Here is a 27,222-nt window from a genome sequence, read left to right on the forward strand (position 1 = left end):
GCTTTTGGAATTAGGATTATACTAGCCTCATAAAAAGAGCTTGGAAGTCTTCCTTCCTCTTGAATTTTTTGGAATAGTTTGAGGAGAATAGGAGTGAGTTCTTTTTTGAATGTTTGGTAGAACTCCCGTGTAAAGCCATCCAGACCGGACTTTTGTTTGCTTGAGTTTATTTTGTTTGTTTGTTTGCTGGAGTTTATTAATCACTGCTTCAATTTCCTTAGTTGTTATTAGTCTGTTCAGATTTTCTGACTTTTCTTGGTTGAATTTTGGAACACTGTATGATTCTAGGAATTTGTCCATTTTGCCTACGTTGTCTAATTTGTTGGCATATAATTCATAATATTTTCTTACAATCCTTTGTATTTCCGTGGTGTCAGTTGTTACTTCTCTTTCATTTCTGTTTTTGTTTATTTCAGTTCTCTTTGTTTCTTGATGAGTCTGGCTAAAGGTTCATCAATCTTTTTTATCATTTCAAAGAACCAACTCTTGGTTTCATTGATCTTTTGTATTGATTTTTACTCATTTACTTCTGCTCTGATCTTTATTATTTTTTTCCGTCTACTTGCTTTGGGTTTTTCTTTTTGTTTTCTTTCTGATTCTTTAACTTGCAGGGTTTGATAGTCTATTAACATTTTTCTTGTTTCTTGAGGTAGGCCTATCATGCTATAAACTTCTTTCTCAGGACTGCTTTTGCTATGTGCATAGATTTTGTGTTGTTGTGTGTTCATTTTCATTAATTTCCAGGAAGTTTTTTTATTTCTTCCTTGATTTCCTTGGTAACCCATTCATTGTTTAATAACATGCTGTTTAGCTTCCATGAGTGTGAATGTTTTTGAGTGTTTTTATTGTAATTAATTTCCAGTTTCATGCCATTGTAATCCCAGAAGTTGCTTGATATGATTTCAGTCTTCTTGAACTTGTAGAGACTTAGTTTGTGTCCTAATATCTTTGAGAATGTCCTGTGTGCACTCGAGAAGGATGTATATTCTGCAGTTTGGGGGTGTAATTCTCTGTAAATATCAATTAAATCCATCTGATCTAGTGCATCGTTTAGGGTCTCTGTTTCCTTGTTAAATTTTTGTCTAGTGAATCTACCCAGTGATGTCAGTGGGGTGTTGAAGTCTCCTAGTATGATTGTATTGATGTTGCTCTCTCCCTTGAAGTCTCCTAGACGTTTTAAAATATATTTTGGTGCTCCTATATTGGGTATATATATATATGTTTACCAAGGTTATATCCTCTTGTTGGATTGTTCCTTATAATATTATGTAGTGACCTTCTTTTTCTATTGTTATGGCCTTCATTTTGAAGTCTGTTTTATCAGATATGAGAATTGATACCCCAGCTTTTTTGTTTGTTTGTTTCCATTTGCTTAGCAAATTTTTTCCCATCCCTTTACTTTCACCCTGTGTGACTTCTATTCTGAGGTGGGTCTCTTGTGGACAGCATATATATGGGTCATGCTTTCTTATCCATTCCTCTACTCTGTGTCTTTTGATTGGAGCATTTAATCCATTTATGTTTAAGGTTATTATTGATATGTACTTATTTATTGCCTTTTTTTTATTATTATTATTATGGCTATCTCTCTCTCTCTCTCTCTCTCTCTCTCTCTCTTTCTCATTATTAGTACAGCTGTCCCTTTAAAATTTCTTGCAATGCTGGTTTGGTGGTAATATATTCCTTTAGCCTTTTATTTGTCTGGGAAGCTCTTTATTTCACCTTCTATTTTGAATGATAGTCTTGCTAGATAGAGTAGTCTTGAGTTCAGATCCTTGTTTTTCATTACCTTGAATACTTCATGCCATTCCCTTCTGGCCTGTAGTGTTTCTGTTGAGAAATCGGCTGACAGCCTTATGGGAGCTCCTTTGTAGGTAACCCATTGTTTTGGGTTTGTTTGGTTTTTTTGCTGCCTTTAAGATTCTGTCTTTGTCTTTAATTTTTGGCATTTTAATTAAAATGTGTCTTGGGCCCTGGCAGGTTTGGTTCAGCAGTTAGAGCATCGGCCTGTGGTCCAGAGAGACCCGGGTTCGGTTCCCACTAAGGGCATGTACCTCGGTTGCAGTTTGTCTCTGGCCCTGGTTGGGTCATGCGGGTGGCAGCCACTCGATGTGTCCCTTTCATGTTGATGTTTCTCTCCCTCTTCCTCTTGCTCCTTCCCACTCTATCTGAACAAAAAATGGAAAAATGTCCCCAGGTGAGGATAAAAAAAAAATGTGTCTTGGCATGGGCCTCTTTGGGTTCTTCTTGCTTGGGATTCTCTGTGCTTCCTGAACTTGTGTGACTTTTTCCTTCACCAGGTTTTCTGCCACTATTTCTTCAAGCAGGTTCTCTGACCCTTGCTCACTTTCTTCTTCTTCTGGTACTCCTATGATGTGGATGTTGTTTTGTTTCATATCGTCCCGTAGCTCTCTTAAACCGTCCTCCTGTTTTTTAATTGTTTTTTTTCTTTTGAGTGAATTGTTTTTTTTTTCTGATTGAGTGAATTTTTTCTACCCTGTCTTTATTTCACTGATCCAATCTTCAGCTTCCTCTAATCTGCTGTTTATTTCTTCCACTATATTATTTCAGCTATGTCATTCTTCTTTTCTGCTTGGTTGTTTTTCATTTCCAACTGGTTGATTTTCCTTGTTTCTGTATCTTTTCTCATGCTGTTGAGCATCCTTATAATCATTATTCTGAACTCTATATCTGATAACATGCTTATCTCGATTTCACTTAGCCCTTCTGGAGAATTCTCTTGTTCTTTCATTTTGGGCTTGTTTCTTTGTTTCATCATTTTGGCTGTCTCAGCAGGGTTTGGAGCCTGCCAAAATTTCCCTGTGGATATCAGTGGTCTGGCTCCCTCTGCTGGGTTTGGATGTGTATGGAAGGTACCAAGCTAAACATCAGTGTCTGGTCTTACTCTCCCGGGTAGAGTCACAGTCCAGGCAAAGGCTCAAATATCTCAGAGATCTGTTTCTGCCTGAAGGCTGACTCTTAGTCTCAGTTGCTTAATGAGCCTCAGGATGTAGTCCTCAACTGGGTGTAAACCCCCCCCCCCATTCCCACCCCTGCTAGTGGGAAGAATTTCCAGTGGGTGGGGCAGTTGCTCCTCCCTGGGCTAAAGCTGCTTTGAGAGGACAGTTCTGCCTGAGAGAAATGGGTTCTACAGTGTGGGTTAATGACTCAGCACAGGGACCCAGGCAGCCACTTTTACAATTCAGTCCCCAGAGCCACAAATCCCAACAACCATCAGTCAGGCTAAAGACTCAAAGCACCCAGAGTCCTGTCTCTCCCTGCAGCCTGGTTGGGAGTCTCTGATAGTTAATGAGCCTCAAGTTGCAGTTCTGTGCTAGGCACAACTCCTCCCAGCAGATGGGGTGGAATTCCAACAGGTGGGGCTGTTGTTTCCTTCCTGGGCTATAGCTGCTTTGATGGGAAAACTCTGCCTGAGAAAAATGTTTCTATAGTGTGGGGAAATGACTCCGCATAGGGCTCCTGATGGCCTCCTTCCCAGCTCTCACCCAAGAGCCACGAACCCCCAACTCTCCTCATGCAGCTCTAGTTCATTGACCCCTCCCTCTGCCAGAGCCCAAGGTGAGTGGTTGTAGCTGAAATTTAGTTCGCTGGTCCTATAAGCGGGTGCTGATGTTCCCAGCATCTCTCCCTGCTGGACAGAACCTCTGCCCTGGTGATTTTCTCAGCCAGGTGTTATGTAGGCACCTTTCACTGTTCTACCACTCTGTGCTAGAGAGCCAAGCTTGGGGTATATACCCCAGACCTCTCAGGGGGAACTTTTCACAGCTGAAAAACCCTCAGCTGCTGCCTGTTGGAGCCCAGCCAGTGCTCTTGCACCTCTTTATCTCCTACCAGACTCAATTTGGGCTCCTCTTTATATCCTTTATTATAAGGGTTCTCTCCAGCTGGTCTTCAGTTGGTTTTTCCAGATGACTTTTCTTTATTTTACTTGTGCTTCCCATCTGGTCCTGAGAGACAGTCAACATAGCTTCCATTCACTCTGCCGACATTATTTTTCCCCTGCTGTGTTATTTGTACAGATGAACGTTGTGTCATGTGGACTATTTTCCAAACCATCTGGGGTGCCAGGTGGGTTCTGTCAATGCTTACTATTGATTATGACCTGGGCACAGCAGATGCTAAGAATCAAAAATAGCTTAACATTGATTATTTATAGGAAAATATTGTATAGTAATTACTATTGATTGAATACTGATGCTGCGAAATATTCTTTGCACATTTCATGTAATCTTCATAAGGCAGATACTGTTCATTTCTCTAGGACAGCAATATTCAACTGGTGTGCTGCAAGAATTTTTAAAACATGCAATACCTGACTATTTAGTCAGGGACACTGACCTCTTTTCCGTTAGATTGTCAGATAAAAAAATGACAACAGCCAACACAACAGTAGCTGTTTGCTATGAATACCCTGTCTTGAACAGTAGATATATAGATTATATAATAGAGTTGCATCTTACTTGTTACGTCGCATAATAATGTTATGTCTGACTGGTTAATTCTTGGTACCAGAAATGCGTATATGCAAGTAAGGCACCTGATTTTTTTGAAAAGTCACTTTGGAGCAAAAAGCGTAGGTAATTACTATTGTTACTTTTATTTGTAAAGCAATCAAAATTATACTTATTTTTGTTAGATTAGCAAAATATATATATTTTTTGTTTTGCCACAGAATCTTAGTTATTAGTTTATGTGTGCCATGAGATGAAAAAGGTTGAAAATCACTGCTGTAGGAAATTGAGGTGCAGATGTTCCATACTGAGATATTTTAGAAAAATAATGAGAAGTAAAATATGGGATTATGGCTAACGTTTAATTTTTTAGTTTTTTTAGTTTTTTTATTTGAATATTTTTCTTTATTGATTTTAGAGAGAGAGGAAGCGAGAGGGAGAGAGAGAGAGAAACGTCCATGAGAAAGTACATCAATTGGCCACCTCCTGCATGCCCCCCATGGGGATTGGGCCTATAACCTCGGTATGTGCCCTAACCTGGAATTGAACCTGCGACCTCCTGGTGCATGGGTAGATGCTCAACCACTGAGCCACACTGGCAGGGCTAACCTTTAATTATTAAAATAATTTAGTTAATGAGGTTAACAGGTCTTTCAAAGAATTCTGATTAGTAGAGGTTTTATTATAGAGAGGTTTCTGAGGTCTCCCATCCGAACTTAATCGTCTGCTGTAACAAGTTTGTTTCCTCTACATTTCTTCCTTAGAATTCTTGAGCCTATCCAAGGCTCTGGTCTGAAAAAGAATTAGGAGTATAGGTCCGGTGTAGGGACATGGTTTGGATATTACTGGATATTAGGAGGGGGGAGCAGCTGATTGGAGTTCACAGGTAGAACACATATGACAGTGCCACCAGTGTGCATGGCCCCAGGGCCACTGGTTTGGCATTGCTGTTGGACATGGAGAAACTGGTGTGTGCCGGCGGAGAGGACAGGAGGTTAGACGCACCTGCCTGTAATAGGATGAAAATAATAATTTTATTGAATTGTGGGGCAGAATTTTGTATGTGAAATTATGATCAGTCAGAAATGGAATTAATTTGTTTTTATTTTTTTTTTATTTATTTATTTTTTTTTATCCTCGCCCGAGGACATTTTTCCATTTTTTGTTCAGGTAGAGGGGGAGGGAGAGAGAGGAACAGAGAGAGAGAGAGAAACATCGATGTGAAAGGAACACATCGAGCGGCTGCCACCCGCACAACCGACCAGGGCCGGGGACAAACTGCAACCAAAGTACGTGCCCTTAGTGGGAACCGAACCCGGGTCTCTCAGGACCGCAGGCCGATGCTCTAACCGCTGAACCAAACCGGCCAGGGCAATTTGTTTTTATATAAAGCTTTTTTTCTAGGAATTAAGCTACTAAGGACATGACATTCTGAAAATGCTTTGAAAAGAACAATTTATTCATTGTGATTTGGTTTAAAAGGATGTTTCCAGTATGCTTTCCTTTTCTATCTGAATCACACCCCTAGTTGCTACTGGTTAACAATTTCATAAAACCTTATACATATACCTAGGACACAAGCTCAGTGGCATTATTGAGAGAATCAAATAATTATTCATGCCACTAGAATATAAATAGGAGCACAAGTCATGAATTTTAGGTACTAACCCATCTCTGCTGTAGATACAAGTGTGGATCCCATGTTAGTTTAGCAGCCTGGTAACATTGTTGCATATGCTGGAGTCCATCTTCTGCCTCTGGAGCAGAGCAGTAATGGAGCTAATGCTGGCTTTTTTTAGGCAAAGTTTTAAGCTGATAAATCATGGAAAGGCACACCCTTAGAGGCTATTTCAGTTCAGTAACATGTGCCAGAAGATATGTTTCCATAGTGACAGAGAATAGTGAGAATTCATCCACCGGAAAGAAATGTGGCCCAACCACGCCCATTGATGAAGGAAGGGCAAAGATGTTGCTGTGTCCTCAGCAGAAATTGCTGCATGTAAATTGATGTGTAGGGAGTTGGGGAATGGGTGTGGCCCCACCATGCTTGAGCTTGGATTTACTACAGAAGAATGAGAATAGAGTATAGTAGGAAGAGTAAGGTGGCTGAGTGAATAGCGAAGGTTCTAGAAGCCAGTCATGGAAGCTAATACAGGTGCCACTCTGGGGTCCTAAAAGGTGACTTTACTGAAGCCAGCAATGACTTGGCATGAGTCAAAGAAGAAATGTGACTAGGAAACTAATTAGAGACATTCCCCAGCTTAGATTAAACCTTTGCAGAGATTTAAGAGGGGAAAATGGGGCAGATATTTTCCAGCAATGATATTCCGGTTACATAGAACTCTAGAACCAAAATGGATTCTTTCTCGTATCACCAGTTCACATTAATGCTCCAAATATATCATTCCCTTCCAAGATTTTTTATGATTATATATAACGCAGGACAGAAGCACCAGAAAATGAGCTTTTGCAAATTTTGGGTTGAGTACTAACTTCTAAATTGTTATTAAGAATATATCACTAACATATCCATATAGATATAACTATCTAACCCCCGTAAAAATTGCTTTTAACACTTCAAGATGATACACCTCTCGTTACAGCTATAGGGGTCCAGTCCCGTGGTACACCATCAATCTTGATTTACCGCCCTACAAGAGATGGCAACAACTGATCACTGACAAGGCACCATCGGTATGCTATGATTCTTAAATCTTCTGTTTCTGACTTTACTGATTATAATTGCACTTATAAATGAACAGTTCATGAAAATACACACCAAGTACTTTAAGAATGAGCTTTGGGTACTTTTCTGCCACTTACAATAAATCACAGCAGAGAAGAAGGTGTCATTCCTCTGCAGCTTCTCGCCCTTTTTACTGGCCTTTCCTTTGTTTCTCTCCCTCTTTGTATCTTCTGCCTTCGTCTAAGTAGTTAATCACATGTCATGTTTAAGATGTGTTATGTTTATACATTAATTGAAAATATTTTCAAATATCACCCTATTTTATTTAGCTACATACAAATAAATCAAATGGTCTATATCTGTTTCTATTAAACCAGTATTAATCTTGAATGTCAACACTTCTTTATGTTTCTTAATTAGTTAATTAATTCATTAATTCATTCATTTTTCAGCTAAGGATTATCGTGAATTCCCTGAAAGATGTAGTAAATGCATTTGTTCCAAGTGGAAAAATTATGCAGATAGTGGATCAAAAGTTGGTAAGAAACATTATTTCCTACAATAAAATTTAAGCACCCACACACAGTTCAGGAAAGGCTCTGGTATTTATTTAAAGGCATCATTTTACCACCTCTTCTAAGGAGCTTGGACACATTTGCTTTTCTTCTGGACGACTACCAGCTCTTCAGAGGGACTGGACACTCGGGCTCAGTACCATCAGAGCAGCAGGATGAGAAACGGCGTGGCAGTTTGGGGGCAGTTTACTGTGCTTGAATGTTTTTCAAAAGTCTTGACAATTTTACAGAGCAGTGGGCAAAATATCTGTTTCATCTGGGTGTATGATGTTTCCTTCCCGTTATGTACACTTGGACTCACAAGTTCATTATTGAAAGTTTGGGTTTTTTCTTTTTTTTTTTCTTTTTTTTTTTTTATCCTCACCCGAGGACATTTTTCCATTTTTTGTTCAGATAGAGCGGGAGGGAGAGAGAGGAAGAGAGAGAGAGAGAAACATCGACGTGAAGGGACACATCGAGTGGCTGCCACCCGCACAACCAACCAGGGCCGGGGACAAACTGCAACCGAGGTACGTGCCCTTAGCAGGAACCGAACCCGGGTCTCTCTGTACCGCAGGCCGACGCTCCAACCGCTGAGCCAAACCGGCCAGGGCTGGGTTTTTTCTTAGGTACTTTGCCAGAGTATCCTGAGACACGCAGAGATTTCTCCAGCCAGCCTGTGCTTTGTGGAGTCCCTCAGGAGCTATGACCATTCAGACTCACCTGGGTGGCCTGCTTCTTGAGACTTGCATTCACCAAACCATTCCTTTTCCTCCTGGTCCTGCAGGAAGACTCTATTTCTCAGCCCCCATTTTTATTTAGGTGGAACCAATGGAAAATCGGGCCTGGCGCCTGAGACTCCCTGCGAGATCCTCTTCGCCCTCTTCAGTCTTTGCTCTGGGGCCTCCACTGGCCTGCAGGGTGCAAAGGATGGGGTTGGGGCACCAAGGCCCAGGGCAGATGTTCAACCTAATGACATTTGGGAGTGGATGATACTTTGTTGTGAGGGGAAGTTCATGTATTGAAGGATGTATAGCAGCATCCCCAGCCTCTACCCACTGGGTGCCAGTAGTACCCCTTCAGTTGTGACAGACAGCCAAAACTGTCTCTAGATGTCACCAAAGCTCCCCGGGCAGGGCAGGGCGAACCACCCCTGGTTGAGAATCACTGAACTAGAGGCCGGATGCCCTAGGCATATCATTCCCATGACACTTGCTCCTGACAACCATTACACGTGCCATCCTTCACGGGTACGCTCTCCATGCCTTTGAGGAAGGCTCTCCCTGTGGTCATACTAACCGGGCCTCCCCAAGGACACACATTGGCAGGAGCGGCAGCACGAGAGGCCCCCACGTGCCCCTGTCCCCCTCCTCTGGGTGGCAGTAGGGGGCAGCATGCAGGGGGTGTCCAGGCTTTGTCATCAGACAACAGGGGGCTTTTGTTTGGATCAGTCATGTACTAGCTGTGTGTCCTTGGACAAGTTTCTTATGAGACTTCAGCTTTCTCACTGGGGAGAATTTACTGATACATATTTTATATCGTGGTGGTGAGGATTAAATGACATATTACCTGTAAAGCACAGTGCCTGGATGTAAGAAATAGTTCATTAATGTTCAGGAAGTCATTGTTGTGTGTTAAAGTGGAGGGAATATTCCACTTGTGCACGACCTCAGGTCCCATTACATACAAATAGCAAGCTGGTGAGAAATGAGACTCCTACATTTTAAACACATCTTAGCAAGACGCTGTGTAGAACTTAAATCTTGATCTTGCCCGGCTGGTGTGGCTCAGTGGATTGAGCACCGTCCCATGGACTGAGAGGTCCCAGTTCAATTCCCAGTCAGGGTACATGCCTGGGTTGCAGGCTCGATCCCCAGTAGGGGGCGTGCAGGAAGCAGTCTATCAATGTTTCTCTCTCACATCAATGTTTCTATCTGTCCCCTCCTCTCTCTCCTAAAAAAGAAAAAATCAATAAAAATATATTTTAAAAAATCTTGATCTCAATATTAGTGAATAGTTGTAGTTGAGGATAAAAGTATAATGTCCTCCATCATCTTTGCTCTTGCGTCCATTAATCACCAAAGAATGCATAAAGCATCTTAGCCCAAGATCAGACATTAACCATGACAGATGTTTTAGTGAAGGACTAGAAAGCAGACTTTTGCTATGTGCAGGAAGGAAGTAGAAATGCGGCTCTAAGGCCATTGGCCGAAGAGTGAGTTTAGTAGAGAGATAAGTAGCGCTTCTTGTGATGTGCCTGTGTTGTGGGTCATATAAGGTCATCCAAGTGGAACTCTTCCAGTTCCTCGTCTCTCTGGAGAAGAGGGTGAAATACAAACAATCCGAGAATCACAGGTTTCTGCACAATACTTGTGAACAGTTGAGCTTAAGGGTACAAAAGCAAGAGTTATAGTGTTACATAGAAATACGTGATGTGAAAGTGTCTTTAAAAATAAGATCACCTATTGTGGCAGCAGTATCTAGAACAAATTATATGTAAAATAACCAAATCTCAAAGCAACCCTTTGGATCAAATGATTGTTTTAATTTATTTGGTTTTCAGCCTGGTCTACTTGGCAACTTTCCTGGCCCTTATGAGGAGGAAATGAAGGCGATTTCAGATATTACTGGCATACCTTTAGGTAAAGTTCATTTCTCAGCTTTTAAAAAAATTAATAAAGCACTTAAAATATTTTTATTGAGGTCTGGCTCAGCGCTTAGAGCATTAGCCCGTGGACCAAAGAGTTGCAGGTTCAATTCCAGTCAAGGGCACATACCTCAGTTGCGGTTCGGTCCCTGGCCCTGTTTGGGTCGTATGGGAGGCAGCCAGTTGATGTGTACTTCTCACATCAGTGTTTCTCTTTCCCCCTCCCTCCCACCCTCTCACTCTCTCACCAGATCTGAAAATCAATGGAAAAATATCTTTGGGTGAGGATTAAAAAAAAAAACATGCATGTAATTGCAACTCAGATCAACATACAGAAAATTTCAACCTGGCCAGTGTAGCTCAGTGGATTGAGCATCATTCCATGGACTGAGAGGTCCTGGTTCAATTCCCGGTCAGGGCACATGCCCAGGTTGCGGGCTCAATCCCCAGTGGGGGACATGCAGGAGGCAGCTGATTGATGTTTCTCTCTCACATAAATATTCCTTTCTCTCCTTTCCTCTCTCTCTAAAAAATTCAATTAAAAAAAAAATTCCAGCCATTCAGAATGCTCCATCATATTCCTTCGTAGACATACTACATCCCCAGGCAATAACTGTTCTGACTTCACCCTAGATTAGTTTTGCCTCTTGACCTGCTTATAAGTAGAACCAAACTGTTGTGTCTGGTTTCTTGTACTTATTATATGAATAGGATATTTGGGTTGTTTCCAGAATTTGGGTTAAGAATAAACAGTTATGAACATTCTTGTACATTTCTTTTGATAGCCATGCCAAAGCAAAAACTCACAGTGATGATAGTTCAACCCTTTCTTTTTTTTTTTTTATCCTCACCCGAGGACATTTTTGCATTTATCTTGAGACAGAGCGGGAGTGAGAGAGGAAGGAAGAGAGAGAGAGAAACATCTATGTGAGAGAGACACGTGGACTGGCTGCCACCCACACGACCCCAACTGGGACCAGGGACAAACTGCAACCGAGGTACATGCCCTTAGCAGGAACCGAACCCGGGACTCTATGGTCCACGGGCTGATGTTCCAACTGCTGAGCCAAACCAGCCAGGGCTCAACCCTTTCTTAAAAAAATAATCTTCTCACAATAGAACACTATGCAGCTGTAAGAAAGAAAGATCTCTTATCCTTTGAGACGACATGGAGGGACCTGGAGAGTACTGTGCTAAGTGAAATAAGCCACTCAGAGAAAGACAAATACCACATGATCTCACTTATTTGTGGAATATAGTAAACAAAAAAAAGCTGATGAACAAAATAGACCTAGAGACATAGAAAGGAGTACGGTTCAGACAGACAAACTTCAGAGGAGAGGGACTGAGGGAAGGGATGAGATAAACCAAAGAACTAATATGCATGTATGCGTAACCATGGACACAGACAACAATGCTTGGGGGAGGCAGGGGCAGATAGGGAGGAGGATGTCTAGGGGGAAAAAGGAGAAACATCTGTAACAAAAATAAATTTAAAAAAAGAATCTTGTGCCTGGCTGATGTGGTTCAGTTGGTTGAGCATGGTCCCATGCACCAGGAGGTTGCCAGTTCAATTCCCAGTCAAGGCATATGCCTGGGTTGCATGCTCAATCCCCAGTAGGGGGCATGCAGGAGGCAACCAATCGATGATGTTTCTCTCTTTCCCTTTCTCTGAAATCAATAACAACATTTAAAAAAAAAGAATCTTCTAATAATATGGTTCTGTATATTAACCAAAAAATGTCCTGTCTTTTCTCATAGGAGAGATTATTTCATTCAATATTTTCTATGAATTTTTTACCATTTGTACTTCAATAATAGCAGAGGACAAAAAAGGTAAGTGTGCTGAGGGAGGGTGGGCACTGCAAAGTACAGGGTAAACGGAAAATCTTCCAAATCAAGGGAATTAGACCTTGTAAAATCTAGGCTTGCTATGCAAATTCTGTGTATATTGTATATAATTTATGGATCTTAGTAAATTTTTAAAAGTGAATTGAAAATTACCCTTATTTTAAGACCACAGTAATGCCTATTAAAGTTAAATTCAGGCATGCAAAACAACTTGGAAGAAGTGCTTCAGGACTGTACACATGCTTACCCTTCCTCATACTCCGCTAGTACCCATCTTCATGATCTGACATAAGTACTCAGAGGGTGCTTCATTATTTGCATGTGCATAATGACCCGCCTTACCTTGAAGCCCAGGACAAATCTCCCATCGTTTCTCAGCCAAGGGGCCTTGTATAGACCACCCTCACTTTCCCATGATTTTCCTGGCAGATCCTCAGAGTACAAGGCACAGGATGATTTACCCTGATTCACTCTTATTTTTTACCTATACTTTGGTATTAAGTCTACCTGTACCTAACCCTTGTTACAGGTGACAATACGTGAAGCATGTTTGCAAGTCACATTAGGTGAAGCTAAAATAGCTATGTCGGGTAGGACTGTGTCATAGTGGACCAAAGAATGACCACTGGTCCTTTCCCCATATTCTAATCTTACCTGAACCCTGTGTTCTTGGGGATAATGGGGGGGATCTAGCTGATGTGACAGGGACAATAGTTCGATCTTAAGACTCACAGCCCCAGGATGCTGCTTAAATTCTTATTGCTGGATTTAACAGTTGTGAATATCAGTTAACCAAAATTAAGTGTCCAGCTTTGATTTAAGATCAATCATACTACCATAATTGTTCCTACATGTCTCTTTTGCTTACTTTCAATTAGGTCATTTAATACATGGGCGAAACATGGATTTTGGAATATTCCTTGGGTAAGTAAAGAATATGGTGTTTATCAGTCCTTTAAAAGAATAGATTGTATTACATTGATGAAAAGTTCCAGGTCATGCTCAGTGTGACCAGAAGTGAAGAGAGTGGATGCCTTAGTTTTGAGTCGAGATGGGCACATTCTTACTCAGTTATCTGCGAGGTCGTAACTGATTGTACCTAGTGAAGGGAAATCTGGAGCATTCTTGAAGGCCCCAGATGCATGTCTAGTTTATTGCTTAAATGGAAGAATAGCATTCTATTGTATGTCTTCATTATCTTTCTGGGGAAAAAAAATGTAACAGGGCTTTATAATTAGAGACCTAAATTTGAATATGGAGTTTGTTATTTATAGGCTGTTATATGGGGAGAAGTACTTCACTTCTCTGAGCCTGTTCTGTCATGAAGAATGGAGGATAAATCCACCCATATTTCAAAGTTTTTTTTATCGTATTAGGATGACACTGGTTAATAGAAATATTTAGTTTCAGGTGTACAGTTATGTAATACATTATGTGTGTTACATTGTGTGTTCACCATCCCAAATCAAGTCTCCTTCCATCACCATTTATCTCCTCTTTACCCTCTTCTGCTTCCTCCCAACCTCCTTTCCCTATACTGGTAATCACTATACTGTTGTCTGTATCTACGAGGTATTGTTTTTTCTTTCTTAATCTCCTCTTCACCCTTTTCACCCAGCCCCTCCAACTCCTCCCCTCCAATGAAAAGTTCTTGTTAGGAGTGATAGTTAGGGATTAGACAGATAAAGTACCTAGTGTAATGCCTGGCCATCATCATCATCATAGCCATTATCATCATTGTTCTTAAATGTCACTAAAATTTGTCTTTTGTAGGTGGAATGTAAATAATAACTCCTGGGTCGTGACTGAGGAGCTAAAACCTTTAACAGTGAATTTGGACTTCCAAAGAAACAATAAAACTGTCTTCAAGGCTGCAAGCTTTGCTGGCTATGTGGGCATGTTAACAGGATTCAAACCAGTAAGGAATCTACTGTTACGTAACTTCACAGGTAGCTCTGTGTCCTGCGTTCACTCTGCGAAGGGTGGGATCCGAGGAAACCAGGACATAGAGAGAGTATGAAGCCCCCATTCATCCCTTTGTACTTGTCACCTGCGTAGGTATGAGCTCACAGGTAGAGAGGGCAGAGAGGAGGGAAGCTTTTGAGCCCATTCTGGGGGAAGCATGTGGCTGGACGCTGAGGGCTAGGAGCATCAATCTGGGATCTGTTCCTGGGCCTGCCACTCAGCATCTGAGGCATCAATTCTCTGCCCTGCAGTCTGTTAGGAACGTGATACCAGTAACATCCCGTCTACTTATCTCAACACTAGCTGTGAACATTCTCTGAAATTCCGAAAAGGCTTTATTAATAGAAGGTGATATTATCATGGTTTTGATTGATCTTTGCACTCCCCATTACCCAGTCCAGTTCTTGATACACCATATAAACTACAGCGAGAGGGCCTTGAACAGGATGGTCCAAGTTTCTGATTTCACTCCTTTGTCTTTTTCTCAGGGACTATTTAGTCTTACACTAAATGAGCGCTTCAGTACAAATGGTGGTTATATGGGTGAGTAGACAATTGTTAAATAAAATGGAAATTTCATAGATGTTTTAAGAGGAGAACTGGCCTTCTGGTTAACACTCACCTCTTTTGGGTCCTGTGACACTGTGTGTGTGTCTCCTCCAGGTGTCATAGAATGGATTTTGGGAAAGAAAGATGCCATGTGGATAGGGTTTATCACGAGATCAGTTCTGGAAAATAGCACCAGGTAATCTGTTTGCTTTATTTTCAAATTTAATATTTTAAAATTATTTTTATTGCTATAATTGATGTATAATATTAGTTTAAGGTATACAAAGTGTTTTGACATTTGTATATATTGCAAATGATCACAAGAAGTCTAGTTAACATCTATCACCACAGTTACAAAAATTTTTCTTCCTTGTGAGAACTTTTAAGATTTACTTTTAGCAGCTTTCAAACATAAAATACAGTATTAACTACAGTAACCACATTTTGCCTTACATCCCCAGAACTTATTTTATAACTCAATGTTTTTACCTTTTGACCCCTCGCCCATTTCACCATCCCCACCCCCATCCCCAGACTGCCTCTGGCAATCACTAATATGTTCTCAGTATCTATGAATTTGTTAGTTTTTATATTCTACATATAAGTAAGATCATATGGTATTTGTCTTTCACTGTCTGACTTATTTCACTTAGCACAGTGCCTTCACGGTCCATCTATATTGTCACAAATGGCAAGATTTCCTTCTTTTTTGTGGCTGGATGATATTCCATTGTTTGTATATACTACCACATTTTCTTTACCCATTCCTCCATTTATAGACATTTAGTTTGCTTCCACGTTTTGGCTATTGTAAGTAATGCTTCAGTGAACATGGAGGTACACATATCTTTTTGAATTAATGCTTTCATTTCCTTCAGGTAGTTCTGTTTTTAGTTTTTGAGGAACCTCCATACTATTTTCCATAGTGGCTGCACCAATTTACATTCCCACCAGCAGTGCACAGGATTCCCTTTCCTCTACATTGCTCACCATCACTTATTTGTTTTTTTTTATTTTTTATTTTAATTATGTTTTTATTTATAAATTCTTTATTTTAGGTGTATCGACTGCATTCATTAATACTATGGATTTATAATAGCCCAGAGGAGAGATATTCACTAGATATTCCATTGTTATTAGACACTAAAAATTAGAAAGAGACCAGATGGGGTCTAGCATGGGATAAGGAGAGGAGAAAAGAAGCTCAGGGGAGAACATGAGGTCCTGCCCAGCCCTGTTACCAGGAAACGAGTTCAAATCAGAGCTAACTTAAATGGCAGCCTCTCCAAAAAGGTTTTCAGAAAAAGGTCCCATAACAATTACTCACTAGACAAAAAAAGCCAATGTTTCTAGAAGAGATCTCCTTGACATGAAAGACCCAACTTAACAACAACTATATGTAGCACCACAACATAACTGGGATCACGGCAGCCTGGCATCAATTAAGATACTATTGTGACACAGCGACCTCTAGAGGTGTGTTCTCACTCACAGATGTGTGTGCTGTTTTAAGGCATAAAGACATTGTACATGGTTCTCACATAGATCTCATCAGGAGGAGGCTGCTTCTTGCTGTCAGGTTCCAGGAATTTACTAATTGTAGGAACATTACTCATTTTCACTGAGTCCTCCTGGAGGTGAGGAAATGAAGACAGGATACTGGGAATTTTCTCCTCTAGAGCCAAAATGGTCTGGAGAAGAACCACATCTGCAAGGCTCAGCTGATTTCCCACGAGGAACCTTTGTCCGTGCTTCCTTAAAACCTTTTCAAATACAGGAAAGTATCGAAGTCTGCCTCTGAGCCATGCTGTCCACTTCCTTCTGTTGATCCTCTGGTTTTAGGAAGGGTGCATGAAAATCAGTCCCAGCAGATCCAGCGTCCCCCACATGCATGTCAATCAGGGTTCTCTCCTTGAGGTCCTTGCCAAAGAGATTGTGCCTGTCCTCAATGTAGTGGAGACTACTTGGGGCCTGCACCCACTTCACCCATCAGTTTCAGCCGTAGGCACTTGCTGGGACAGCAGGTGGTTTACTACCCTGCAGCTTCTGTAACTGTTCTTTTGTTTCCAAAAATTCCTCATCAAACTCAACTCCAGCGGCAGCTAAAACCCATCATACAGTTTTCATCCAGATAGTGGAGCTTGGGCTTCTTCTTGGCCATGATGGTCTTTCCGGCTTCCTGGAATCCGCTAACACAACCTGGAGTCACACCTTCTTGTCTTTTTTATAAAAGCCATTCTAACAGGTGTGAGGTGATAACCTCATTGTGGTTTTCATCTGCATCTTTTCAGGTATCTGGCCATCTGTATGTCTTCTTCAGAAAAAATGTCTAGTCAGAACCTCTGCCAATATTTTAACAGAATTGTTTGGGGGTTTTTGCTATTGAATTGTATGAGTTCTTTATATACTTTGGATGGTGACCTTTATTAGATACATGATTTGCAATATATTCTCCCATTTAATAGGTTTCTTTTTCTTTTTGTTTGCTGTGCAGATTTTTAGTTTGATGTAGTCCCGGTTGCTTATATTTGCTTTTGATTTTGTTGTTAAATCCAAAAAAATCACAGCCAAAACCAGTGTCAGAGAGCTTGCTGCTTATGTTTTCTTTTAGCAATTTTACGGTTTCAGGTCTTATGTTCAAGTCTTTAATCTAGAGTTGATTTTTGTGTATGATATAATATGGTGGTTCACTTTTATTCTTTTGCATGTGTCTGTTTAGTTTTTCCACCATCATTTATTGAAGACAGTTTCCTTTCCCCATTGGGCATTCTTGGCTCCTTTGTTGTAAATTAATTGACTGTATACACACGGGTTTATTTGGGGGCTTTCTATTCTGTTCCATTGGGCTATGTGTCTGATTTATGCCACTATCATACTGTTTTGATTACTATAGCTTTGTAATATAGTGTGAAATCATGACATGTGATAACTCCAGATTTTTTATTCTTTCTCAACATTGCATTTGCTATTCAGGGTTTTTTGTGGCTCCATGTAATTTTAGGTTTTTCTGATTTCCTTTTATGAAAAATGTCATTGGAATTTTGACAGGGATTCCACTGAATCTGTAGATTGCTTTGGGTAGTATGGACATTTTAACAATATGAATTTCCCAACACATGAGCATGGAATATCTTTCCATTAATTTGTCTTCCATTTCTTTCATCAGTTTTGTACAGTTTTCAGTGTACAGTTTTCACTTCATGGGTTTTTTTTTTAACTTATCTATATTGTTGAATGTGTTACAGATGTTCCTCATTTTTCCCTCATTGACCCCCTCCTCTCCATTCCCGCCCCCCTCCTGCCTTTTCCCACACTGTTGTCTGTGTTCATTGGTTATGCATATATGCATATAAGTTCTTTGGTTTCTTCCCATCTCCCAACCCCCCTTCCATCTGGCAACCAACAAAAGTTCTCTGTATCTATGAGAATGTTTCTGTTCTGCTTGTTAATTTTGTTTTTAGATTCCATTGTTGATAGATATGTATTTATTGCCATTTTGTTTGTTCATATTTTTAATCTTTTTCTTCAAGAAGACACTTCAACTTTTCATATAATAATGGTTTGGTGGTGATGAACTCCTTCAGTTTTTCCTTGTCTGGGAAACTCTTTATATGGCCATCAATTCTAAATGACAGCTTTGCAGGATAGAGTAATCTTGGTTGTAGGTTCTTGCTTTTCATCACTCTGAATATTTCTTGCCACTCCCTCTGACCTGCAAAGTTTCTTTTGAGAAATCAGCTGACAGCCTTATGGGAACTCCCTTGTAGGTAACTAGCTGCCTTTCTCTTGCTGCTTTTAAGATTCTCTCTTTGTCTTGAACCTTTTGCATTTTGATGATGATGTGTCTTGGTCTGGGCCTCTTGGGGTTCATCTTGTTTGGGACTCTCTGTGCTTCCTGGACTTGTATGTCTGTTTCCTTCACCAAGTTAGAGAAGTTTTCTGCCATTATTATTGTTTCAAATAGGTTTTCGATTTCTTGTTCTCTCTCTTCTCCTTCTGGCACCCCCAAGATGCAAATGTTGGCACGCTTGAAGTTGTCCCAGAGGCTCCTTATACTATCCTCATTTTTTTTTTTTTTTATTCTTTTTTCTTTTTGCTGTTCTGATTGGGTGTTTTTTGCTTCCTTATATTCCAAATTGATGGTTTGCTTCTTGGCTTTACCTACTCTACTATTGAATCTGTGTAAATTATTCTTTATTTCAGTTAGTGCCTCCTTCATTTCTGATGTCCTTTTTTATGCTCTTGAGGCCCTCGCTAAGTTCACTGAGGTTCTCACTAAGTTCATTGAGCATCCTTATAAGCAGTATTTTGAACTCAGCATCTGTTAGGTTGCTCATCTCCATTTTGCTTAGTTCTTTTCCTTGAGTTTTATTCTGTTCTTTCATTTGGGACCTGTTTCTTTGTCTCCTCATTTTGGCTGTCTTCCTGTGTTTGTTTCTATGTATTACTTAACGAGAGGTATGGGGCTAGCTGAGACCAGATGCTGCTTGTTTGAAAGAATTTAGGAAAACCTGAAGCAGGATCCAAGACAGGCCAATCCTATGGTAAAGCAACTGGCAATAGTTTGGGTGGGTCTGAAAGTTGGGTGTCGGGGGGCAACCAGTGTGAGCCAGGTTGCTGGAGGCCCAGATATGGGGGCTGTCTGCTGTCCCGGGGAAGGGCTCACCAGAGGAACAAAGGCCTCTGACAGCACGTCTGTCCAGGAGAAAGCTGTCTCTGCAGACCTCGCTCCAGTGCCAAACAACCCAGTTCTTCCCCATATGTCTGATGCCTTCCAAGCTGCTTCCCCCACGCTGGAGCCTGGAGGGAGGGAGTCCGAGTAAGTCCGTGCACGGGCCCTTTAAGGAGCTGCCTGGGGCTCCAGCAGCCCCAGCCTCCCTGAGCCTCAGTTTCCACCGGTTTTTCCAGCCAGAAGTGATGGGGATTCTCTTCCTGGCACTGGAACCCTGAGCGGGGCACCTGGTGTGGGACAGGGACCCCTCAGTCCTCAGGGAGGACCTTCCCAGCCGAGGTGTCCTCCTGATTTTTATCCGCCACACGTGGGTGTGGGACCAGCCTGTCCCCTCTGCCCTCCTACCAGTCTCCATGTGGCTGCTGCTTTAACTCCGTAGGTGTAGGACTTCCATTCAGCTTGATGTCAGGCGGTTTTGAATGATGGTTGTTCGTTCTGTAGTTTAGTTGTAACTTGGATGTGGTTGTGGGAGGATGTGATACAGCATTTACGTACGCCGCCATCCTGACTGGAAGTAAGTCACTTCACGGGTTATTAAATGTGTTCCTTGGTATTTTATTCTTCTTAATGCAATTGTAATTGGGATTATTTTCTTAATTTCTCTTTCTGATAGTTCATTATTAGTGCATAGCTACTGATATTTGGACGTTGATTTTATCCTGCAACTTTACTGAATTTATTAGTTTTTTGTGTGTGAAATCTTTAGTATTTTCTATATATATCTTGTCATCTGCAAATAGCAATAGTTTTACTTTTCTTTATGATTTGGATGATTTTTTTTCTTGCATAATTGCTTTGGCTAGTATTGCCAATACTATATTGAATAAAAACGGTAAGAATGGGCATCTTTCTCTTGTTCCTAGAGGAAAAGCATTCAGCTTTTCACCATTGAATATGTTAGCTCTGGGCTTGTCATATATGGCCTTTATTATATTAAGGTACATTTCCTTATTGTGCACCCAAATTGGAGTTTTTAATCATAAATGTATGTTGCATTTTGTCAAATGCTTCCTCTGCATCTATTGAGATGATTTTTTGCCTTCATTTTGTTAACGTAGTGTATCACATTGGTTGATTTGTGGTAGTTGAACCATCCCTGCATCCCTGGAATAAGTCCCACTTGATCAAGGAGTGTGGTTCTTTTAGTGTATTGTAATTTATTTTACTCATATTAATATAAAAATATTCTCTAGCTTATCTTTTATTATTTCAGAACTTCTTAGGTGAACCTCATAAGGAAGTCTTTATTTGTGTGTGTGGTGTGCATGTTTAAAGTAAGGAAATGATTTGTTTAAAAGGTGCTGGGTAGTGCCACTATGCAGGGACCTAGTTTTTCTTGATGTAAAAAAAAAAAGCCCCATACAGAAAATAAGAATTGTATAGTAAAATAGTCATTTAAATAATAATACCTGTTAACCTAGAAGTTATATTCTGTGCTGGTGCAGAAATCTTGTAGCAAAACTGCCTTTAGTCAACACATCAAAATGACGTAGAATGGGCATCAATTCTATTTTTAATGCTTTCTAGGGAATACGATTTAGTAATCTTCTTTGAAAATCCACTTCATTTAATAATAATAGTCCTAATTAAAACAACAATGAGGTATCACCTCACACCTGTCAGAATGGCCGCCATCAACAAATCATCAAACAACAAGTGTTGGCGAGGGTGTGGCGCAAAGGGGACTCTAATACACTGCTGGTGGGAATGCAGACTGGTGCAGCCACTATGGAAAACAATATGGTGTTACCTCAAAAAATTAAAAATTGAACTTCCATTTGACCCAGTGATCCCGCTTCTAGAAATATACCCTAAGAAGCCTGAAACACCAATCAGAAAGAATATATGTACCCCCATGTTTGTAGCAGCCCTATTTACAATAGCTAAGATCTGGAAACAACCCAAGTGTCCTTCAGTAGACGAATGGATAAAAAAGCAGTGGTACATATACACAATGGAGTACTATGCAGCTGTAAGAAAGAAAGATCTCTTATCCTTTGAGACGACATGGAGGGACCTGGAAAGTATTATCCTAAGTGAAAGAAGCCAAGCAGAAAAAGACAAATACCACATGATCTCACTTATATATGGAATATAATGAATATAACAGTCTGAGGAATACGGTAGACCCAGAGACATGGAAGTAGGGTACAGACTGACAATCCTCAGAAGAGGGGGTGGTGGGTGGTGGGAAGAGATAAACCACAGAACTTATATGCAGGTACGCATAACCAATGGACATGGACAACAAAGCCAGGGACGGGGCAGGAGGGGGGTGGGGAGGAGGGTGTCAATGGGGTAAAAAAGGAGAAACATCTGTAACAAAAATAAATAAAAAATAATAGCCCTAACTTTGGGGTTTAAAGGCATAGACAATAAGGGTGGAGGGTGATCTCTTGAGGCTGTTTTGTTCTTCATACTGGAGGGGACATTTCAGACCTCAGTGTTTCACCACCTAGGAGTCAGAGACTGTTCCTCCCTGGGCCATTGCTCACCATCCTTTTTTAAAAAAAGATGTGCTTCAGATATGTTTTCGCTTAGTTTCTATAGTTTAAAAAGTTCCATTCCAAGTCAACTAAAAATGTTTCCTTTTTTAAAAATGTTTTTATGTAGTTATGAAGAAGCCAGGAATATATTGATCAAAACAAAAATATTGGCCCCAGCATACTTCATCCTGGGAGGCAACAAGTCTGGGGAGGGCTGTGTGATTACACGAGACAGAAAGAAATCTTTGGATATATATGAGTAAGTACATTTGTTAAAGCAAAGCAAAAGCTAAGGCATAGACTGATGTACATACAGGTTTAAGGCATGAAGCCTGAGAAGAATCTCTCTTTTTGTATCTAGACTTGACCTCGAGCAGAGCAGATGGTATGTGGTAGAAACTAATTATGACCGTTGGAAAAATCCCTTCTTCCTTGATGATCGCAGAACAGCTGCAAAAATGTGTCTAAACCAGACAACCCAAGAGGTAAGTAATGTTTACAGTGTCAGATATAAAAGGAAATGGTGACCATTAAAGATTATATTAGTTCTGGCATTTCCTTTGGCTTATCTAGAATGTATAAACCTCATGTTACCCAGTATCAATGGACAGTCCCTGCTGAGTTTTTGTTTTGTTTTTAATTTAAAGAGCAAAATTTTGCTGTACATCTTTTTCTCATTCTAATTCTGGACACCACTCGGTGAAGTTGAATGACAAACGGAAAAAATTAGAGGAGGAAGAGTCAGAAATACATTAGAATTATGACCTCTATCCCAAGAGAAATTCACTTAGGGGGTTGGAGGAGATTGATTAAAGAATGTCTTGGTATCTGATGACCCATTTGTGTGGGTAAGGCTGTTGACTCTGTATTTAATGTACTGAACAAGTTATTTTTGTGTTTTAGAGCATCTCATTACCAACCATGTATGACATCCTGTCAACAAAACCTGTCCTCAATAAGGTATTTTCAAAATATATGTTTGTTTTTAGGGAAAGAATTTGGTCCTTTGTTTTATCATTCCCTGTCATCTTGGAGGAATCAGAGCTAAAATCCCAAGTCATGTTCAACTTGAGGTTGATTTGTAAAAATGTTTTTGTGTGATTAAAATAGTAACTGTTGGGACATGACAAAGAAACTGATCTCTGTGGCTTGGATGTCAGTTTGGTCAGAGTATTGTTTCGAGTTTTACTTACATGGCATTGAATTAAGTGTAGCATTTTAGTCTTAAACTTTATTATATCTTTTTATCTGCTCCCCAAACTATAGCTTAAAAATGTAAAAAGTTTCTAATCATCTAATAGTCCCCTTGTTTATTATGGATACATACACCCTGATTTTCCCATTTGTTCTTTCTCTGCTCTGGTCCTTTCCCTTAACCTTCCCTAAATCAGCCTGCCTCCCTCACCTCTGCCAGACGAATTCCTCCCGCTGGTAGCATTCGGAAGCCTTCCTTAAGCCCGCCGACCCTGCCATACTTCTTGTTTTGCCCATGCCACCTTCATGAGGGCTCCCAGTGGCTATTTACAGATTTCTGTGTGCCTTGTGGTTATTTCCACTGTGTGTGCGCCTAATCTGCAAACCTGCATCGTGTCCCCCACTGTAGATACTTTTAAAGACAGCCAAAGCTAAACTGTTCCTACTCCATAGTATACCATTAGGCTGTGCATGACCACAAAGTATAAACTGAAGGTTCAGTCAGGCCCACAGCATTGCTGGTGAAGCAGAGTGCTGCTGAAGATCTTGTAAAGAACTGGTCTCTCTCCCAGGCCTGTCCGTATCCACAACCTAGAGTAACAGTCTGTTGAAGTCAGTTGGTTTTATTATTAACTTATTTAATTATTATTATTTGGATCTTTATATAACATTTGTTTTATAATTTACTTATATATAATGTAGTATTAATATTATTAATTTCACAAAGCAGTTTCACAAGAAATGCTAATATGAATCAGGACATCTTAGAATTGAAAATATCCTTAAAGTAAAAATAACTTTTCTTTCAGCTGACTGTATTCACAACGTTGATGGACGTTGCCAAAGGTCAATTCGAAACTTACCTGCGGGATTGCCCAGACCCTTGTATAGGTTGGTGAGCACACATCTGGCCTCCAGAATGCGCTGACATCAAGATGGGAGCTCACCTGTGGCTGACTAGTGCACCTGTCTGATCTCTGACCAAAAACTAAGACTCAGGGCAGGTTCTTTTTAAGGCATGAGCTTGACCTTCTTGGTATGTTTACAATTCGCAGGCTATATGAACAGTTGATTGTTCTTATTTACAGATAATTTAAGTGAAGTACAATAATCATTTAGAATTTGTTGTTTCATTTCACTTTGACATTTGGGGATGGGCAGTTAAACTATTGTGGGACCCACTTCCACGGAATAAAGCCAGAGTCTCTGTGGGCACAAAATTCAGTATATCTGTGTAATAGTCCACATTGTTTTTCACTTTTACCTACAGATTTGCACGTTTTTCTGTATAGCAGTCTTTTCCTCCTGGTACTAACTGCTACTGAAGTTAATATCCATTGTCTTTGCTGTTTGTGACAGCGATGTTATTTCACTAACTTTGATTGGAGGGAGATGAGACATTCAACTATGTATTTCCTTAATGCCCAATACCTGGGCCTTTGACTCTGAATAGAAGTACTTTTTGGGGTTCGTGACGTTATCAGTATGCAAGGCAGTCTTTTATACACAAAATGGAAGTGTTTCCTTTTTTATAATTACCCTACCTCCCAGAAACCCCAGGAAGTTGAGCTTCAAACACTGAGTCCCAGGTTCTGTGAATTAACAGTAAATAAACAAGTCAGATGTGGAAAATGGGAGATGAACCCATTATTTTAAACTTTCCTAGGTATCATCCACTTAATAGTTTGAGTTTTTCCTTCTGATCAATATGTATTTTTTAAAAACTAAGTACAGTTACTAAAAATATTTTCAGAAATCAATATATTTATGAAAAATGCAAATTGAAATTGTTAACGTTTCAAACTTTGACAATTAACTGTGAACTGCATGCCGGTTGGGCGTGACTGTATCCACTTCATTTCCGTGTCGGCTATAATCATGATGTTCAATAAAGCCGTGTCAGCAGTCTTGTATGCCGACTGAGTGTATACCTGTGTGTTGGTTTGAGGGTGGGGTTTAAGGAGAAATCAGCCCTGGCTGGTTTGGCTCAGAGGTTAGTGTGTCAACCCGCAGACCAATGAGTCGCGGGTTCGATTCTGGTCAAGGGCATGTACCTTGGTTGCAGTTTGTCCCTGGCCCTGGTAGGGTCGTGTGGAAGGCAACCAGTCGATGTGGCTCTATCACATCAATGTTTCCATCACCCCCCCCCCACCCATCTGATGATAAATAGAAAAATATCTTCGGGTGAGGAATTAAAAAAAAGGAGAAATCAAAGCTTGAGTATGATTGAATTCAATTACAAGAGTTGTATAAGAGGGTTATTCAGCTTATGACTAAATAGTTAAAATTTTACGTGACTAATCCTTGCCACTTCTGAACCCACCGTCAGCCCATGTGCAGGTGTTCAAAGTCAGCTAGCCTTCCCTCCCAGACGGGAGGTTTTTTGGTTTCCTCAGAACTATAGTGATGCCAGTATTACCTTAATGAAGCAAGAACTACGAGAGGATTTGTGTAAAAAAAAGGATTCAATTAATTTTTAAACTTTATTTAGGATTTTGTGCCTCTTATAAAAATGATGTCAGGTATTATTTTCTAAAGTAGCCTTTGTATGGAAAAACATATTTGCCAATGATACATTGGATAAGGGGTTAATTTGCAAAATATATAAAGAACTCATACAACTCAACAAAAGACAAACAATCCAATTAAAAAATGCCAAAGGACCTAGACACTTCTCCAAAAAGGACATACAAATGACCAAGAGATATATGAAAAACAGCTCAGTCACTAATCATCAGAGAGATGCAAGTTAAAATGACAATAAGGTATCACCTCACACCTGCCAGATTGGCTACCATCAATAAATCAACAAACAAATGCTGGCGAGGGTGTGGAGAAAAGGGAACCCTAGTACACTGTTGGTGGAATGCAGACTGGTGCAGCCTCTATGGAAAACAGTATGGAATTTTCTCAAAAAATTAAAAACAGAACTACTATTTGACCCAGTGATCCCACTTCTAGGAACATAGATAGCCTAAGAAGCCTGAAACACCAATCAGAAACAATATATGCACCTATGTTCACAGCAGCACTATTTACAACAGCTAAGATCTAGTAACAGCCCAAGTGCCCATCAGTAGATGAGTGAATAGCTGTGGTACATTAACACAGTGGAATACTATGCAGCTGTAAAAAAAAAAAAAGATCTCTTACCCTTTGAGACAACATGGAGGGACCTGGAGAGTATTATGCTATGTAAAGTAAGTCAGAGAAAGATAAGTATTACATGATCTCACTTATTTGTGGAATCTAATGAAAAAAATAGGTCCGGAAACATGGCACAGACTGATAGATCTCAGAGGGAAGGGGGTGGACAGAGAATAACCAAAGAACCTATATACATATATGTATAATCTATGGACACAGACAATAGTGTGGTGAAGACCTGGGGTGCAGTGGGAATCGAGTGAAGGGGGGGCAATGGGAAGAATGGGGGATATCTGTAATACCCTCAATAATATAGATTTTTTAAAAAAGCCTTTGATATGCACAGTAAAGAGTGAGATGCTGTTTCAGACTGATCCTCAGGACTAAAAGCATTTGGAGGTAATAACTGGGTTTCAAATTTGAAGTAGGTTGTTTAGTGATAAAAAGTTTTGTGCTTATGCATAATACTCTATATATGTGCTTATGCATAACTAGGTATACATCTAGAATATGAAAAGATGATTAGGAGGATGTTTACAAATATGTTGACAGTGGTTCCCCCTGGATAGTAATGTTAATTGCTATTTTCACTTGGAGAAGATATTAATGAGATTGTATTTTTAGACAGGATAAAAATCCCGGGCAGGTTGGATCCAAACCATGGGCTATAATTTCCCCACCTAGTTTTAGGAAGTCTGATGTAAAATGGACAGCTAGGTCAGACCTATATTTCTTCACACATGTAGCTCTAAAATAATACAACTACTCATAGAAAACTTACTATGTATCAGGCAGTGCACGACACATGCTTCACATATATCACCTTATTTTATCTTCTCAATAAACCGGTTATATTTGTAATCCTACTTTCTCAAAATCAAATTAATAGAAGGGGTTTGAGCCAGGATTCAAGTCAGGTCTGCTTTTTGGAGGTGGAGT

At 40.2% G+C, this 27,222-nt stretch overlaps 1 protein-coding gene and 1 pseudogene across 1 annotated transcript in view; one reads left to right on the plus strand and one right to left on the minus strand.

Annotated features, from left to right (window-relative positions):
• Nucleotides 1-25,055, plus strand: part of ASAH1 (N-acylsphingosine amidohydrolase 1) — a 42,144-nt gene extending 17,089 nt beyond the window's left edge. The window contains exons 3-14 of the mRNA XM_036250103.1: nt 7,076-7,166; nt 7,611-7,697; nt 10,276-10,354; nt 12,121-12,195; nt 13,089-13,134; nt 13,984-14,128; nt 14,664-14,718; nt 14,839-14,920; nt 22,070-22,201; nt 22,304-22,427; nt 22,846-22,902; nt 23,946-25,055. Coding sequence (XP_036105996.1) covers nt 7,076-7,166; nt 7,611-7,697; nt 10,276-10,354; nt 12,121-12,195; nt 13,089-13,134; nt 13,984-14,128; nt 14,664-14,718; nt 14,839-14,920; nt 22,070-22,201; nt 22,304-22,427; nt 22,846-22,902; nt 23,946-24,035 — 1,063 coding nt within the window. The 3' untranslated portion in view covers nt 24,036-25,055. The remainder of the gene's footprint in view (nt 1-7,075; nt 7,167-7,610; nt 7,698-10,275; nt 10,355-12,120; nt 12,196-13,088; nt 13,135-13,983; nt 14,129-14,663; nt 14,719-14,838; nt 14,921-22,069; nt 22,202-22,303; nt 22,428-22,845; nt 22,903-23,945) is intronic.
• On the minus strand, nt 16,233-16,885 carry LOC118622678 (annotated as a pseudogene).
• Nucleotides 25,056-27,222: the final 2,167 nt, after the last annotated feature.

The sequence above is a fragment of the Molossus molossus genome, unplaced genomic scaffold (genome assembly GCF_014108415.1).
Source record: "Molossus molossus isolate mMolMol1 unplaced genomic scaffold, mMolMol1.p scaffold_m16_p_9, whole genome shotgun sequence".
NCBI lineage: Eukaryota > Metazoa > Chordata > Mammalia > Chiroptera > Molossidae > Molossus > Molossus molossus.